This window comes from Phascolarctos cinereus, unplaced genomic scaffold (assembly GCF_003287225.1).
Source record: "Phascolarctos cinereus isolate Bilbo 61053 unplaced genomic scaffold, phaCin_HiC Scaffold_726;HRSCAF=1367, whole genome shotgun sequence".
NCBI classification, from domain to species: Eukaryota; Metazoa; Chordata; class Mammalia; order Diprotodontia; family Phascolarctidae; genus Phascolarctos; species Phascolarctos cinereus.
In genome coordinates this window covers 306,437,036-306,451,843 of record NW_027556098.1, presented here as the reverse complement: position 1 = coordinate 306,451,843, position 14,808 = coordinate 306,437,036, and the positions used below count along the sequence as shown (strand labels likewise).

The window sequence follows — 14,808 nt, the reverse complement described above, 5'->3', positions numbered from 1 at the left end:
GTTGAAACTCAGGGGCAAGAGGAAGCCACTAAAGATTTTTGAAAACAGAAGAGATATGATTGGCTATCCACATAAGAAAGATTATTCTGGCAGGAGTGTAAAGGATGGAATGGAAGGGAAAACGCACAGAGATTGAAAGATCTATTATGAGTCCAAACAATGAGCTTAGCTTCGGGCATTCTGAATTTCAACTGTTGGTGGGATATCTAGGTGGAGATGTAGGCCTGGACAGTGGAAGATAACTTAGGGCTAGAGACAGAGATTTGGGAGTTATTCACATAGTGGGATTAATGAGGTTGCAAAGTAAGGGCATGCAGAGGGTAAAGGGAAGATAGAGTCTAGGACAGAAATCTTGAGGAATACACATTTAAAGGGGTGAGGAAGAGACCCAGGCACCACCACATCAGGCAGAGAAGAATCAGAGAAGTGAGCAACCAGGGAAGTTTGTCTTAAAGGAGTAAAGAATGGGTATTCAACAGCATCATAAAGGTCAAAGAGGCTTTTGGTGGCATGCTTTGCACGCTGCATTGATAGAGGTGTGTGAACAAGAGACTGATGGAAGCTGCTACATTCTCTCCACCTGCTACTTGAGAGGTATCCTCAGACCAGCTTTCTCTGCCCTGAGCTAACAAAACATGTCCATATGCCTCCTCCACCTGTCCCAACTGGAGCTGTTTTACCAAGGAAGGACTTGTGTAAATTCCAGCTGTGCACAAATCATTAATCAACTTGAGAGATAACAGGTCTCTGTTTGACAGTATAAATCATTTCTAAACAACTACTTTCATCCTTCTGTGTATGTTTGCTACCAGCAATAAAGATGAGACCTTGCTTACCAGTATGCTTATGAGTGTGAGAAGAGCACGTAGGTTGGTTTGTATCCAGGTTTTGAATCTGTTGGGAAAAATCAATTATTACTCTTATTTACACAATGTAAACTTCAAGATAAATCAATGTGGTCGATAACAGAACAACCAATTTTATCTTCTGACTCTATGCAATGGTATGCATTTTGCACATATCCTGTATACACTGGCAAAATACATCTCGTTTAGAATGTGCTTTTACATTTGTAAGTCTGGAAAACTGCCTTTGATATTAAACCACAGATCTTGGATGGAGGCTGTCCTAAGTAAAAGTTGCCAGAATGCTTACCCTCTGCAAGCTGCTTTATCCAATCTCTCACTGAGTCTATATGCTATGTGCAATGCAAACACAAGATGAAGTCCAAAGATGTTTACTCATCACAAGCCATTAGGGTAGCCCATGATGCAAATACCCTTCTGCTGTGATAGAACAGCTATTACACATTCCACACCTGTACCATCTAACCATCCTGTCTGCCACACTTCCTCCCAAGACAAGGGCTCAACTGTTTTGCATAAAGTGGGCATTTGAACTATCCATTCTAAGGTTCTCCTTAAAAAAAAAAAACAAAAAAAAAACCATGATAACAATGACAAGTTAGGGAAAATGCCATGAAAACCGAGGCCTAAGATCTGCATAATTTCCCATATTCCTCTAATCCTATTCAGGTAAAGGATATTTAAGTAAATGATGATGATTGTTACCATCTATTCCAGAGGTAGCAACAATCACTATTATTGCAGAGAAAGTGATTTTCTGAAGCCTACTGGTCTATCCTGAGTGACAGACATTACCTCAAGAACATTACAGTTACCTGTTCCCTTCTTTGAGGACCAAGCCACTGTGGTTTGAGGAAACTGGCCATCTGCCATGGAGATGTGTGTAGTTCACTACTGCAGGAAACTCCTAGAAGGAGTCATCACTTCCACTGACACTGTGATTATGAGAGTTTGCAGCCTGGTCCAACCTACCTGTTCTTACTGCTGGCTTAAAAATCATACAAAGACCAGAAATGAAAGAGAAAGGAATGGTCATTTGCAGAAGTAAAAATTACCTTTCCTCCAGGGCTAAATCAGTTAGCAGTTGCATTGCAGTTTGGGCCTCTTTCTCTTCTGAAATACTGACAAATGCCACAAAGGCTTGCAGCAACCTGTAAAAACCCACACATATTGTTGGCTCCTTGACCAATCTGTACCCCCAGAAACATGAACTGTTTGAGAGCAACCATGAAGGATGTAATTCATTTAGATTGTAGATATGTTACACTGAAATTTCTCTTATTTCTAGGCAGGTGAGCTTCTTACATAGCTTAAAGACACAAGACATGGTCCCATTTTTATTAATCTCCAGAGGATAAGAGCCCACTATTTCCTCGGAGTGGATTTCATGTTTCCTTAAAGGTCTTACTTAGTTATCTAAAATTCTTCTGCAATCTCTGGTACAGAAGATGGAAGTCAACGGATGTAACCAGCACAGGAGATGTGATTGCAACAGGAAGGGGAAACTAAGTTAGGGCACAATGTGAGGGCACACAGTTGATTCAAAGTGTTAACTTTTACCAAGCTTGGGTCCAGAGAAAATATAAGAAAATGGACCTCTCTTTTTTTTTTTTTGGGTGAGATGGGAGACTATGGGCAGAGAATGTTGTATCATCTGGTTTTGATGAACTATTTAAAAAAAAATCTTTGTTACCATGACAGGAAGCTCTCTGGATGGGGAAGCATATTCAAAAGTGGGTGTGATATTAAATCAAATGGGAAAAAAAGAAAAAGTAAGCAAGTATGCATGCAAGCAAAACATAATTCATCTACTATATTTTATAATTATATCTTGGTATTTTCTCAGAAGGTCTAGGTAATCAAGACAATTCATACATGTGATATTCATTTTTTAAAAAAATTATTTGTTAAGTGCTTCCTATGTGCCAGGCACAAAGGATGAAATAATCCTATAGACAGAAATCTTACATTTTAGTGAGGGAAACAAGTATATCTAAAATATAGAGCATAAATATAATGTGAATGAATACAAATACAGTTTTGTTGTTGAACCGTTTCAGTTGTGTTTGACTCTTTGTGACCCCATCTGGGGTTTTCTTGGCAAAGATACTGGAGCGGTTTGCCATTTCCTTCTCCAGCTCATTTCATAGATGAAGAAACTGAAGCAATAGGGTAAGTGACTTGCTCAGGATCACACAGCTAGCAAGTATCTCAGGACAGATTTGAACTCATGAGGATGAGTCTTCTTGATTCCAAGCCCAGTGTTCTACCCACTGTGCCAGCCAGCTGCCTATACAAATATATACCAAGTAATTTTTAAGAGAAGGTAACTTAGGAAGGAAGGCATTAACAGTTGCGAATCAGGAGAGGCTTCACGCAGAAAATGGTGCCTAAGGTTGCGCACTAATGGTGGAGAAAAGGAAAGCATGCATTCCAGGCACGTGGCACAGCTTGTGCAGCAGAGATGGGACATGGAGTTGTCATAGAGAGGAAGAGAGAAGACCAGTTAGGCCAAGCTGCAGTGTGTGGGAGGGGAGTAATGGCGAGTAAGGTTGGAAAGATAGGTAGGGATAATGAAAGTCATGAAGGGCTTTAAAATCTAAAGAGAGGAGTTTAAATGTAGGCTTTCTAAGTTCTGGGGGTCCAACCACTTAGATCTCTTTATAGGATTCATAATGCTCCCACCTCCAGAGTCCCACTTGTTTTCCAACCTGGAGCTATTCCCAAACAGTTTCATAAAGATGCCATGCTGTGAGTGTATATTATATTGCAGCAGCTGTCTTTGGGTCATAGTGGGGCAAATAGAAAGCTGATGCGAATATTCCAGTATGCCTTGAATTTGTCCAACACCCCAGGGCTCTGAACAATATAGCCTCCTGAGATGAAATGATAAGAATGCTACTCTAGTTTCTGTTGGCTCCTACTTCTCTCTTCAACCTCCCAAGTGAGGAAAAAGGTTTAGTGGATGGCATATCCTTCCCAAAGAGTGTCATCCACAGCGCAGAGTCTTGCCCTCTTTCTAAAAGTCTCATTTCATTATAGAGGTTCCATCACGTCTTTCCCTCGCTCTCTTTTTAATTGCACAACATTAAAAAGTAGAGCGGGCATAAAGGCAATAGACTGAGGTTTCTTTCACTAGCTAATGAGATGGTGGAGAACTCATGGGGTGATCATAGACTTCATTTTCCCCAACTCACTGGAAAAATTCAAATTGGAACTCAAGCAATGCTACAATTAATTAGGAGAGGGAAGTCTATGATAACTATTTATACATTTCCTGAAATTAAAAATGTGTTTTTGGAAATTTTATCAAATGGATCTGTGATTGCCTCGATCTGAGAGCTGCCTCCATTGGTGCAGAAACCAACCCTTCTTTGCCTGACCACCCTATGTGACTCTCCTCCATATCTTTCCATAATACATTCTTCAGTGACAATTTAAGAGTGAAGAAACAGGGCTCCTTTCCTTCTTCCTTCCACTATAATGTGGAATAGGAACTAGAAGCCCACCTCTTCACTTTGAAAGCTGTTCTCAGAAGGCACTGTGCTGTGAAGGGTCCTACAGCTGGATGCCAGGCTCAGGGTGGGGCTGAGCTCTCCCCTGTAAACTATATAAGCCAGGCCTGGGAGTTGAGGGTAAGAAGACCCACACTAACCTACTCTAAGCAACTTTGGTCTTTGCTTTCAGAGATCATTCAACCCAATCAAGTGAAAAGAAAATTAGACTTGAAGTCAGATGATCTAGCTCTAAATACTGGTTCTGATGCTTATTTAGGGATACAACTAAGAACACATACGTTATGGTGGCCCAGAAAGCTTATGAGTCCATGCAGTAACAGAAGCATGGTATTCAGAAATAAGGAAGTGATGCCCCCCTGAATTCTGCCTTGGTCAGATCACAGTCAATGGGATGTATTCAGTTCTGGCCACCACATTTTAGGAAGGGCACTTATTAGCCAAAGGCTGTCCAGGGGCAGGTAAGCAGGATGATAAAGGACAATGAGATCTTGCCATGAGCTGAAAGGAATTTGGGATGTTCATTCTGGAGAAGATTTGGGGGTGAGATAGGCATGACAGATATATTCAAATATCTGAAGGGTTGTCACACAGAAGACGTTAGATTTGTTTTGCTTGGTCCTTGTTCTGCTATGACATACACACAAATAAGTGTAATATGAGGTAGAATGTAATAAGGTAAAGACAATTTGAGGAGAGATGGAGAGAGAAAGAGAGGGAGAGAGAGAAACAGAGAGACAGATAAAGACACACACAGGGGGAGAGACAGAGACAGAGACAGAGACAGGTAGGGAGACAGATCATGAGACTAACAAGAGTCCAGGTAAAAGGTCTAAACTATAGTGATGGCTGTGCAGCAGTGAAAGGTGGACAGATGCAGGAGAGATTCTGGAGGCAGCCTTGACAAAGACAGGGGGAAAGTCAGATTCCTCTAAGGTTTTCTGTCTTGATGAATAGAAAGATTACGGTGCCATTAATAGAAATAGGGAGGGTGTGACAAGGGACAGGTTTTGAAGGGAAGATGAATTCAGTTTGGGAATACTGAGCGTGAGATGCCAGTAGGATATCCAGGTGGAGACGATGATGACATTTGTATAACATTTTTAAGATTTACAAATGGTGCACATGTATCATTTCATTTGAGCCTCCCAATCCAAATGTAGGACTAAAGCATAAGGGAGAGCTCAGGGGTAGAAACAGAAATCTGGGAGCAGTCTGTACAGAGATGACTGTGACCATGGGCATGGCTAAGCGCCAGGACAGAGCACATATAGAGAGAAGAAGAAGGGCTGAGTCTTGTGGAACACCTGCCCCAAGAAGCCAGGGAGGGGGGAGATGGACTAGAGAAGGAGACTGGAAAGGGCTGGCAGATGGGGAGACATGCAAAGCAATGTCCTAGTAGCTGTGGAAGTGAAGGGTGATAGGAGCAGCAGATGGTAAAGAAAAGTTGCAGACGAGGACTGAGAAAAGGGAACCATCATGGACTGGTAACCTGGGTGGGTTAGTTTTATGAAATATGCCCTGTCTGCCTCACAAGGCAGCTGGCCCCTCAAAGGTGAAGCAGTTCTATGTTGTCAATGACAAGGCAGAGCCTGGCCCCTTCCTCCCTTTCCAGTCTTCTTATGCATTATTTCTCTAGTCCAACTCTGAGCTCCCATCCTACTAGCCCACTCATAGTTCCACAGACACAACCCTGCATCTCTCATCTCCCTGCCTTTGCACTGGCCATGCCCCATGCCTGGCATGCTCTACCTCATCCCCTCCACCTCTTGTGATCCCTGCTTTCTTCCAAAACTTTGTTTAAGAGTCACTTCCCCAATACAAAGTTGTACTGATTGTGTACCTATTCCGTATGTACCCACAAGTTATGCTAGATAGAACATAACCTCCTTGGGGACAAGAAGTCCCATTTTCACTGCTGTCCTTATCTTAACATCTCTCAGCACAAGGCCTCACATGTAAAAAGTGCTTAATAAATGTTTAATGATTGCTAAGAGTTTAAAAGTAAGTTATTATTATTGTTACTGATATTTTTGTTGAGAAAACCCTCAGGACAGATTAAGTACGGTTTAAAGAATAACTCCTCACATATCTAGGGAAACTAAGGCTCTGGTGCTTTATTCTGGCCAGCAGAAAGTCTCTATCTCCTTACATGATGCCATGTGTGGAAGGGCCACATGTATGCTTTGTGTTAAAGAGTTTTCTTGGGAAAAATGACATAAAATGGTCTCTTCACTGAGGACTCTGGAGACACCCATGAGCATCAGAAATAAGACAGGGGCTACTCAGCACCCCAAACTCTAACTGTAGAGCCTCTATTCCAAAAGGATAAAAGTCAGCTATGGCTAGAGACCTTAGGAGGCCACTTATGTTCCCAGGGAGATGGAACAGATTGCATGATCTTACCTGGTCAGGTCTACATGGCTCAAGACTAAGATTCTTCCATTCTGAGTCTGGCATAACAGGAGCAGAAGTGACAAGCTGTGCTTCTGGATGGATGACACTTTTGAAGTGAGGAGGAAAGGCAGCAGGACATCCACGTCAGAATGGCTTAGTAAGAGGCGCTGATTCTCTTCTGTAAAACACAAAGTACAGCCTCATGCTCCAGATTTATATAAATCTAACCAACATTCCTGACACAGGAAGTCACCCCAAAGTACAGACTGCAGGAATGCCCCTTTTGCCCCTCCTCTGGCTGACTGTTGCCTAGGGCTAACTCCCAGCCTGCCTCAGGGCTGGTCCTGAGTGGGGTCAGCGGTAGTAGGACAACCAGGGACAGGGGGCAAGGGGCAGGAAGGAGGAGGAGGGAAGCCCACAGAGCTGCTCTTCTTTCAAACCCTCACTGTCATGGTGAGGCAATGGGCAAGGTTTTCCTGGAAGGGTCCCTAGTTCCACACTCCTTTTTTTATGCTTCTATCCCATGAGCAATGACCAAATCATGCATCAGTCCTAAATGGCAAAGCTTTATACTGGGACCGATGTAAGATGCATCTATATTCGGAGGAAAACCAAACTCAGGCCATCCTGAGCATTGTCCCAGGTGCTAAGGTAGAACTAGGAAGCCCTGGGGTGAAAAGCCAGGCAGTGTCTCTGAGTGTAGGGTTGAATGGGGCTAGGGACACTTCCCTTAAGCATGCATATTTTTGCTCCCTGACTGCCCTTTGTAAATGTTAAACTTCCTTAGGATACTTGAAAGGTCTGTGTGTTAAAGATTATATTCTCATAATTAATTAATCAACAAAGGATTCTGATGGAAACCTTCAAGAAGTGACTGAAATTATACTGTGATATTAATAGCTACTAAGTAAATCTAGAATTTTGGATTGATGTTTATGATTACATTTTAAATAAAATATTAATGTTTTATTGAATTAATGAATTAAATGGGGGAAAAGGTATCTACAATGCATTCTGCATGTGCTTGAGAGGTTATTTAGCCTTTGCTTAAAGATGTCCAGTGATGGTGAACTCACTTATCTTCCCTCCACCAACCACCATAAGATTCTAGAAATGGCCTTGTGGACACCATCCAACTTATTAATGTCCTTTCTAAAATGTGGCACCAGAACAGGGAATAACACCTCAGATATAATCTGGTCAGGGCACTATGTGGAGCAAGACCATCATTCTCCCTTTTTCCAGAAAACTTTTTTTTCTCCTTATATTGTCCTCACAGAATCTCAAAATTGGAAGGAATCTCAGGGACCCTCCAGATCAACCTGTCCTGAAGCATGCCCTCTATAACCCATCTGACTCTTCTCTTTTCCAGGTTAAACATTCCCAGTTCCTTCAATCTGTTCTCATATGGCATGATCTGGAGACCCTTAACCTTCCAGGGCACCCACTTCTGGATGCTTTCTAGTTAATCAATATGCTTCCTAAGATGTGGCATTCCAAACTAAACACAGTAATCTAGATATCACCTGAGCAGAGCCCCAATCCAAGGAACTCTCTCTCGCCCAACTTCTTTGGAATATTATGCTTCTTCTAACATAGTCTAATATCATCTCTGCACTCTCCAGGTTATTAGAGAATGGTGTTCTTTGAAAACACACACACACACACACACACACACACACACACACACACACACACGCGCGCAAACTTCAATCTGGAAACAAACAAGAAAAGAATTTGAAGAGGTAGAGCAGACTCCTGACCTGGGTTAGGAGGCCGAAGGGTGGGAAAATGTTACAAAGAGGAGGAAGGGGGGGATGACTTAAAACTTGGAGCTAGGTAACAAATCTGAGGCTCTTCTGGGAAAGCAGGGAGCTGGACCCTCCAAAGAGAAAGCGACTGCTCATCCTTCAAGGCATACTCACACAGATTCCCAGGTGTAGCAAGAGAAATATGACCCAGCAGTCAGAGGAGAAGAGACAAGGAGGGGACATTGGTGAATCCACTATATTCTACCCTGATCAGACCACATTTAGAATACACATGTATATTCAGGTCTGAGTACTGAAGAAATAAAAACATACAAGATAAATGAAAACATCCAAAAGAGGAGGAAAGCAAGTGGAGGAAGGCAAGGTCATTTTGATTTTCAAAGGAAGAGAATGGAGTCTACAAGCTAAGCAAGTTAGCTTAGCTTCTATTCTTGGGGAAATTACTGAATGTCTCATTAAAGTAATGGATAACGGAAATTTAGAAACCGAAGCTGTGTTTACAAAACAAGCTAGCCTGGCTATACCAAGAACACATTATTTCAGACTAGCCTCATTTCCTTTATTGACAGGGTTTCTGGATGGGTACAGGAGAATTTCCCCAGGTTTGAGCAAAGCATTTGAAAAAGTCTTGATAGTTGTGTAGAAGAGATGGGCAGATGTTGGGCCAGTATGCAATAAAAGAGTTAGATTCAGAACTGGATGAATGGCTGGACTGAATGGAATGAATTAGTCCTTAATGGTTCAGAGTCAGCTTGAGCGAACATCTCAAGTATAACATTCCAGAGCTCTGTGCTTGATCCTATGCTGTTTTACATTTTTTGCCAATGACTTGGATGATGGATAGAGGCCATGCTGATTGTATCTGCAGATGTCACATAGCTAGGAGGGACAGCTAATGCGATGGATGAGAGAGTTGGATCAAAAAGAGCTTGACAGGCTACATATACTACTGAGCCAGACTTACTAAGATGAAATTTAATAGGAGTAAATGTAAAATCCTGAATTCTGTAAGTCAGTGATGGCACAAGTACAAGATTGCCAAAGAGCAGTTCATTTGAAAAATATCTGAGATTGAGGCAGCATGAGTGAAATGCAAACTCCATTTAAGTCAATAGCATGATGTGGGGGAGAAAAAAGGCTTAGCGCCAGGAAAAAGGCAGAAGATAGATAGCCTCTCTGTTTTCAGCTCTGGTCAGATTGTGTCTAAAGCACTGGATTCAAGTCTACTGTTACATTTCAGGAAGCAAATTGTTAAGCTACAGGGCATCCAGAGGTGGCTAGAATGGAGCAGGGCCTTAAGATCATCAACTGGAACTGGAGATATTTAGCCCAGTGGAGAGAAGACTTAGGGGAAATTTCTGTTTGAAAGGTATCATGTAGAATAAGAAACAGACTTAATCGCTTGGCCCTAGAGGATAAACTAAGAGCAATAGGTAGAAATTACAAAGAGGCAAATTTGGGCTCAGTTAAGGAAAACTCTCTGACAATTACAACCATCACAAACTGGAATACTGGTGATTGTGATTCATATTCACTTTTATATATTAAATGTTTTTACACATTCAATATTCATCTAGTGGTCTAAGTAATAGGGAGAGGGGACAAGGAGGGAAGGGAATAAGCCTTTATTAAGTGCCTGCTATGTGCCAGGCCCTGTGCTAAGCGCTTTACAAATATTACCTCAGGTAGGCTGTAGGGGAAAATTTTTTTCAAAGTTCCCTTTCAACTCAACAAAAATAAAAACTGGTATCCAATGACTATGCCAGGCCCTAAAGAGTCAGTGTTATGGGTTCCTGGTGAGGCAGAGCCATTATAAGAAACGCAGCCCTCAGGCAGCATCATCACTTGCACAGAATTGGTGTTCCATAAATGTTTGCTGATACTAGTAATAATGATGATGACAATGGCATAATTCCTTTTAGGAAAGGATCTTCCTGTTTTTCTAGCTTTCCAGGACACCAAGTTCTACCCCTGAAGCTGCTTACTTAACCTTGACTCAGGAGCTAACTCTACTTTCAACAAGAATGTGACTTCCTGAGAGTAACCCAAAATAGGCAAAAAAAGAGAAAGAAATATGGAGAAATAGTTATGAACATTACTTAGATTTGTTGTATTTACATTATTAAATCCACTAATTTGGTAATGATACATTACTGAGACACAAAGAAATTCACCTCCCAAATTCTAATATGGAGAAGTGTAGCAAAACCAGGAAGGTTAATCAAATAACCTAATTGCTCAATTTTATTCATTAAATAGCATGTGAAGACCCTGGGGGGATGACCATACATCTAAGACAGCTGAAAATATACTGTGATTGTCAGTAAAAAGACACACTAGTCTTGAGAGATGGAAAAGGTCCCTAGCCCTGGAGCATGATGGGAAGACACTAATATAAAAGGACCAGAAGCATCTCCTAGATGACCAAAGCCATGAGGCCCTGAAAACAATCATATACATCATTCCGCCACACAGCTAGCTCCATGGCTGCCTTCTTTAGGGACCCCAAATGAACAGTGAGGCTACCACTGATTCTTGCTGCTTATCAGAACTGCAACTGAGCTCAACACTCAGACCTCTGAAGCACGGTCTGGTCTAGACACTTACCCTCCAGGTAGCAATTCTGCCAGACGCAGTCCTGGCCACATTCATGGCACTTTAGAAATAATTAAGGGTAATTATGTGGTCTTACCATTCCCATTGCATACTGCTTGCCAGAGTTTGAGAACAGCAGTACAAAGAACTTCTTCAATTTCATCTTTTCCTTCTGTGACAAAGCACCTGAATTAGGAAAATAAGGGAAATTAAAAGATTAAATCTGGAAACAGGCATTGTTTTCCTTTTCATCTGGTTCTTTTACCTCCAGGCTTCCTAAGTACAATGATTTGATGATCCAGAGTCAGCTCTGCTTTGACTAATCAGGTAACTTTTCCCAAAAATACTCTCAGAAATGAAGTAAGGAAAATGAAGATCAAAAAGTTGTTAACGTTACTTAGAAATGTTAGATTCTGACTAAAGTCACTAACTTGGTAAGAAAGCATTAAAAAAAAGACCATGGATTCTCGAGGCCTCATGGCCCAGCCTTAATAATGACTGAACTGAGAACCCCAACTTAGTGTTTCTCAAATTAGAAAGTAAAATTTATGGAAGAATTTGAGCTGGGATGGGGAAAAACTATTCTCCCAAGTGATGAGGAAGCTGCACATGGACCTATCAGTATATCCAGGCTGTCACAGAGTCCTATTCAGGTCAAATGGGATCTTCTGGTGCTTCTGAGATATATGGCTATGATTCTGCCTACAGCAGATGGCTAAGTCTAAAGAATAAACCGTACTGCATCAAGTTGTATAGGGCACAATTTCTCAAATAAAATACAACTGAAAAGAAGGTTGTGTCATTAATTAAAAGGCATTAACTCCTTCTTTTCAAGAAGAAATTACAATGGGACCAATCTAGACAATGTTGACATGACCATCTCATTGATTTCATCAATACTATTTGAGAGGTAAATAGTAATTGATATATAGATCAGAAATCTACAAATCTAATTATCTTTAAATATTGCAAATTAACTCTGCAAGAGAGAGAAGTGCCAATGCTCCTAAAACTCAGATTCTTTCCCATTTTGGGAGAAATTATTCTGTTTCTCTCTTCTGAAAGCAATTACTAGAGACCAAAGTACGAGAGGCACTCACTTCTCTGCTTAACAAAGATCCCAATATGGTTTGCTAGATAGCAAATTAAAGGCAATCCGATCCTCACATCAAGTTGCCGTGTGGTTATATTTTTTACTACTTTCTATGAAATTCACAAGTGATGATTTCTTTGCAAATAACAGCGTGCGTGTATTTTCATGCCCTGCTGTCCTTTCCACAAGTGAGTGCCCTTACCGCTTTATGACTCGTTGTCATTGATGATACTGAATCCATTGTGTGTTCTAAATAAAGTTTGTTCTGTGCCTAAAACAAATAAAAGATAATTGGGTCAGTTCTCTGAACATCTGGCTGATGGGTTGCTTCAAACATAGTCATGTGAATATGAATCAAAGTCACCAATGTAACACGTTTGGAATAAAAAAAGTACCTTCACATTGGTTAAAGAAAAGAAAAATTTATAGGAATCATATTATAGTAACATTATTTGTTAAAGAAAAACTGGAGATGAGTATTACAGATTTTCTGTACAATCTACCATTTCATAATCTTTAAAGGGTTTCCTGAAATCACTTAATAAAAAGTATCCAAGAAAAATTGGCAAATCCATCTGTTTTAAAAATATTTATTTAATAGGTGTTCTAAAAGTCTAGAGAACTCATACTCTTCATGGAGCTGAGTGGCAGGACAAGAAGGGATGCTAGAACATATTCAACACTGTATGCTAAAAGTAGGTCAAACACTCCATCTAGTTGAACAAATAGCTCTAGTTGGGAAGTGAAAACCATTTCAGCCTTCACACTAGCATTCACCATCCTGACGATAACACCTAAGCAGAAGTATAAGTCATGTCTACTTCTAACTGATTTCAGGCAACAACTGGAAAAACCTCAAACTTGGTGCTACAAACTCCTATACACTTTGGGCTCTGTCTTCTGTTATTCAACATTTTAGATATTTCTCCTTGATTAAATTTTTAAGTTCCTGGAGGGTAAGAGCTAAGTTTTATATATTTTTTATCATTTTCTACAGCAATTATAATCATTGAAAAAACAAATGAATTCACATCAAGTGAGCGAGGCAAGCCTGTGATAAAAGCTCTATTTTCCTGATATGTTTTCATATTATATAGGAGAGACAATGTGGTCTTGTGGAAATAGCACTGGAATTGGAGTTGTAAGGTCTGAGTTCAAATCCTGGATCTATCATTTATTACCTTGGTAAAATACTTAATCTCTCTAACTTGACCTGTAAGATGAGAATGTGGGGCAGCTAGATGGCTTAGTGGATATGGTGCTAGGCCTGGAGTCAGGTGCTGGGCCTCAGACCCTTACTAGCTGTGTGACCCTGAGTAAGTCACATAACCCTGTTTGCCTCAGTTTCCTCATCTGTAAAATGAGCTGGAGAAGGAAATGGCAAACCACTTTAGCATCTTTGCCAAGAAAAGCCCAAGTATGGTCATAGACTTGACCGAATAATACCAACAAAGATAAAAATAACAATTTTTATAATACCTTTTTTCCCAAAGAAAATTTTGTATATAATAAAAACAAGACAGAACACTAGAAACATAAGCTAACATAACATTTACGATGACACCTAAGATAGAAATCAGTCAAAAGAAAAGACTAAAAGAATATGTATCTTAAACTCACAATCTTTCATGAGTTCTGTAAGGAGCTGCATACCCCCTGTATAGAACAAAGGGATCTGATCAGGTTTAGAGAGGGCCTGGAGCAAGTTCTTGGTAGTCACTGCTGCTTCTTTTCCTGACTCCAGCTCTTGCAGGGCTAGCCTCTCTTGTAATTCTGCTTTTTCTCGTTGGTCTACTTTATTGATTGAGTCTTGGGAAAAACAATAACAAAAAAACTTTTTTTTTCCATTGGATCTTCTCCCATCCCTTCCTCCTACTCCCACAAGTGAGAAAGTCAGAAATAAAAAGAATACACATTTCTTTTCAATGAGAAGAATGGTTATTCCAAGAGAAGAAAAGTGAGACGAGGTGTATGCAATCAGAGGCTAAAGACATTGGAGAGGTTTCAAAGTAAAATTCAAGGTGACAAAGGGGAGACCAGAGAAGATTTTGATGGAGGATGGTGCAGTACAGGAAAGAAGATGATTCAACCACAAAGAACAGAGAGATGAACACAAGAGGAGCTGAATGTGTGAAACAGGTGAAATGGGCACACAGAGTTGATGCTACATCAAAAGATAAGACCAAACACAGGAAATAATAAAACACAAGGGGACGGGGCCATTGGGAACATTCTCACCCTTCACTTGTGTTTGCAATTTGGGATTTATTTCTAAGATCTTCTGGTAGCACTGCCTGGACTGGAAACAAGAAACAAGAACTTGCAGTGATGGGTAACGGTGATCACATGAAAGACCCGACTGAGGCCTCCCAGAGTTTCTTAATTATTTGCTTCTAGGCCCCTGCCCTCCCTCAGCCCAGGAGGCAGTCAGAGTATGCTCAGCATGGATTTGATATAACAGCCTATTTGTCTGCACTTCTGTGGAAGCTCTCCCCCAATCTGTGTGGTTCTGAGGATGCCTCGAGTAACTGAAGCAGAAACAATTACAAAATACACCAAAGGATGATGTG

At 40.8% G+C, this 14,808-nt stretch overlaps 1 protein-coding gene across 1 annotated transcript in view; it reads right to left on the bottom strand.

Moving 5' to 3' along the window:
* Nucleotides 1-14,808, bottom strand: part of TTC12 (tetratricopeptide repeat domain 12) — a 52,340-nt gene that overhangs the window by 17,469 nt on the left and 20,063 nt on the right. The window contains 8 exon segments of the mRNA XM_078156860.1: nt 837-894; nt 1,922-2,017; nt 6,788-6,956; nt 11,243-11,331; nt 12,441-12,453; nt 12,456-12,509; nt 13,859-14,047; nt 14,477-14,537. Coding sequence (XP_078012986.1) covers nt 837-894; nt 1,922-2,017; nt 6,788-6,956; nt 11,243-11,331; nt 12,441-12,453; nt 12,456-12,509; nt 13,859-14,047; nt 14,477-14,537 — 729 coding nt within the window.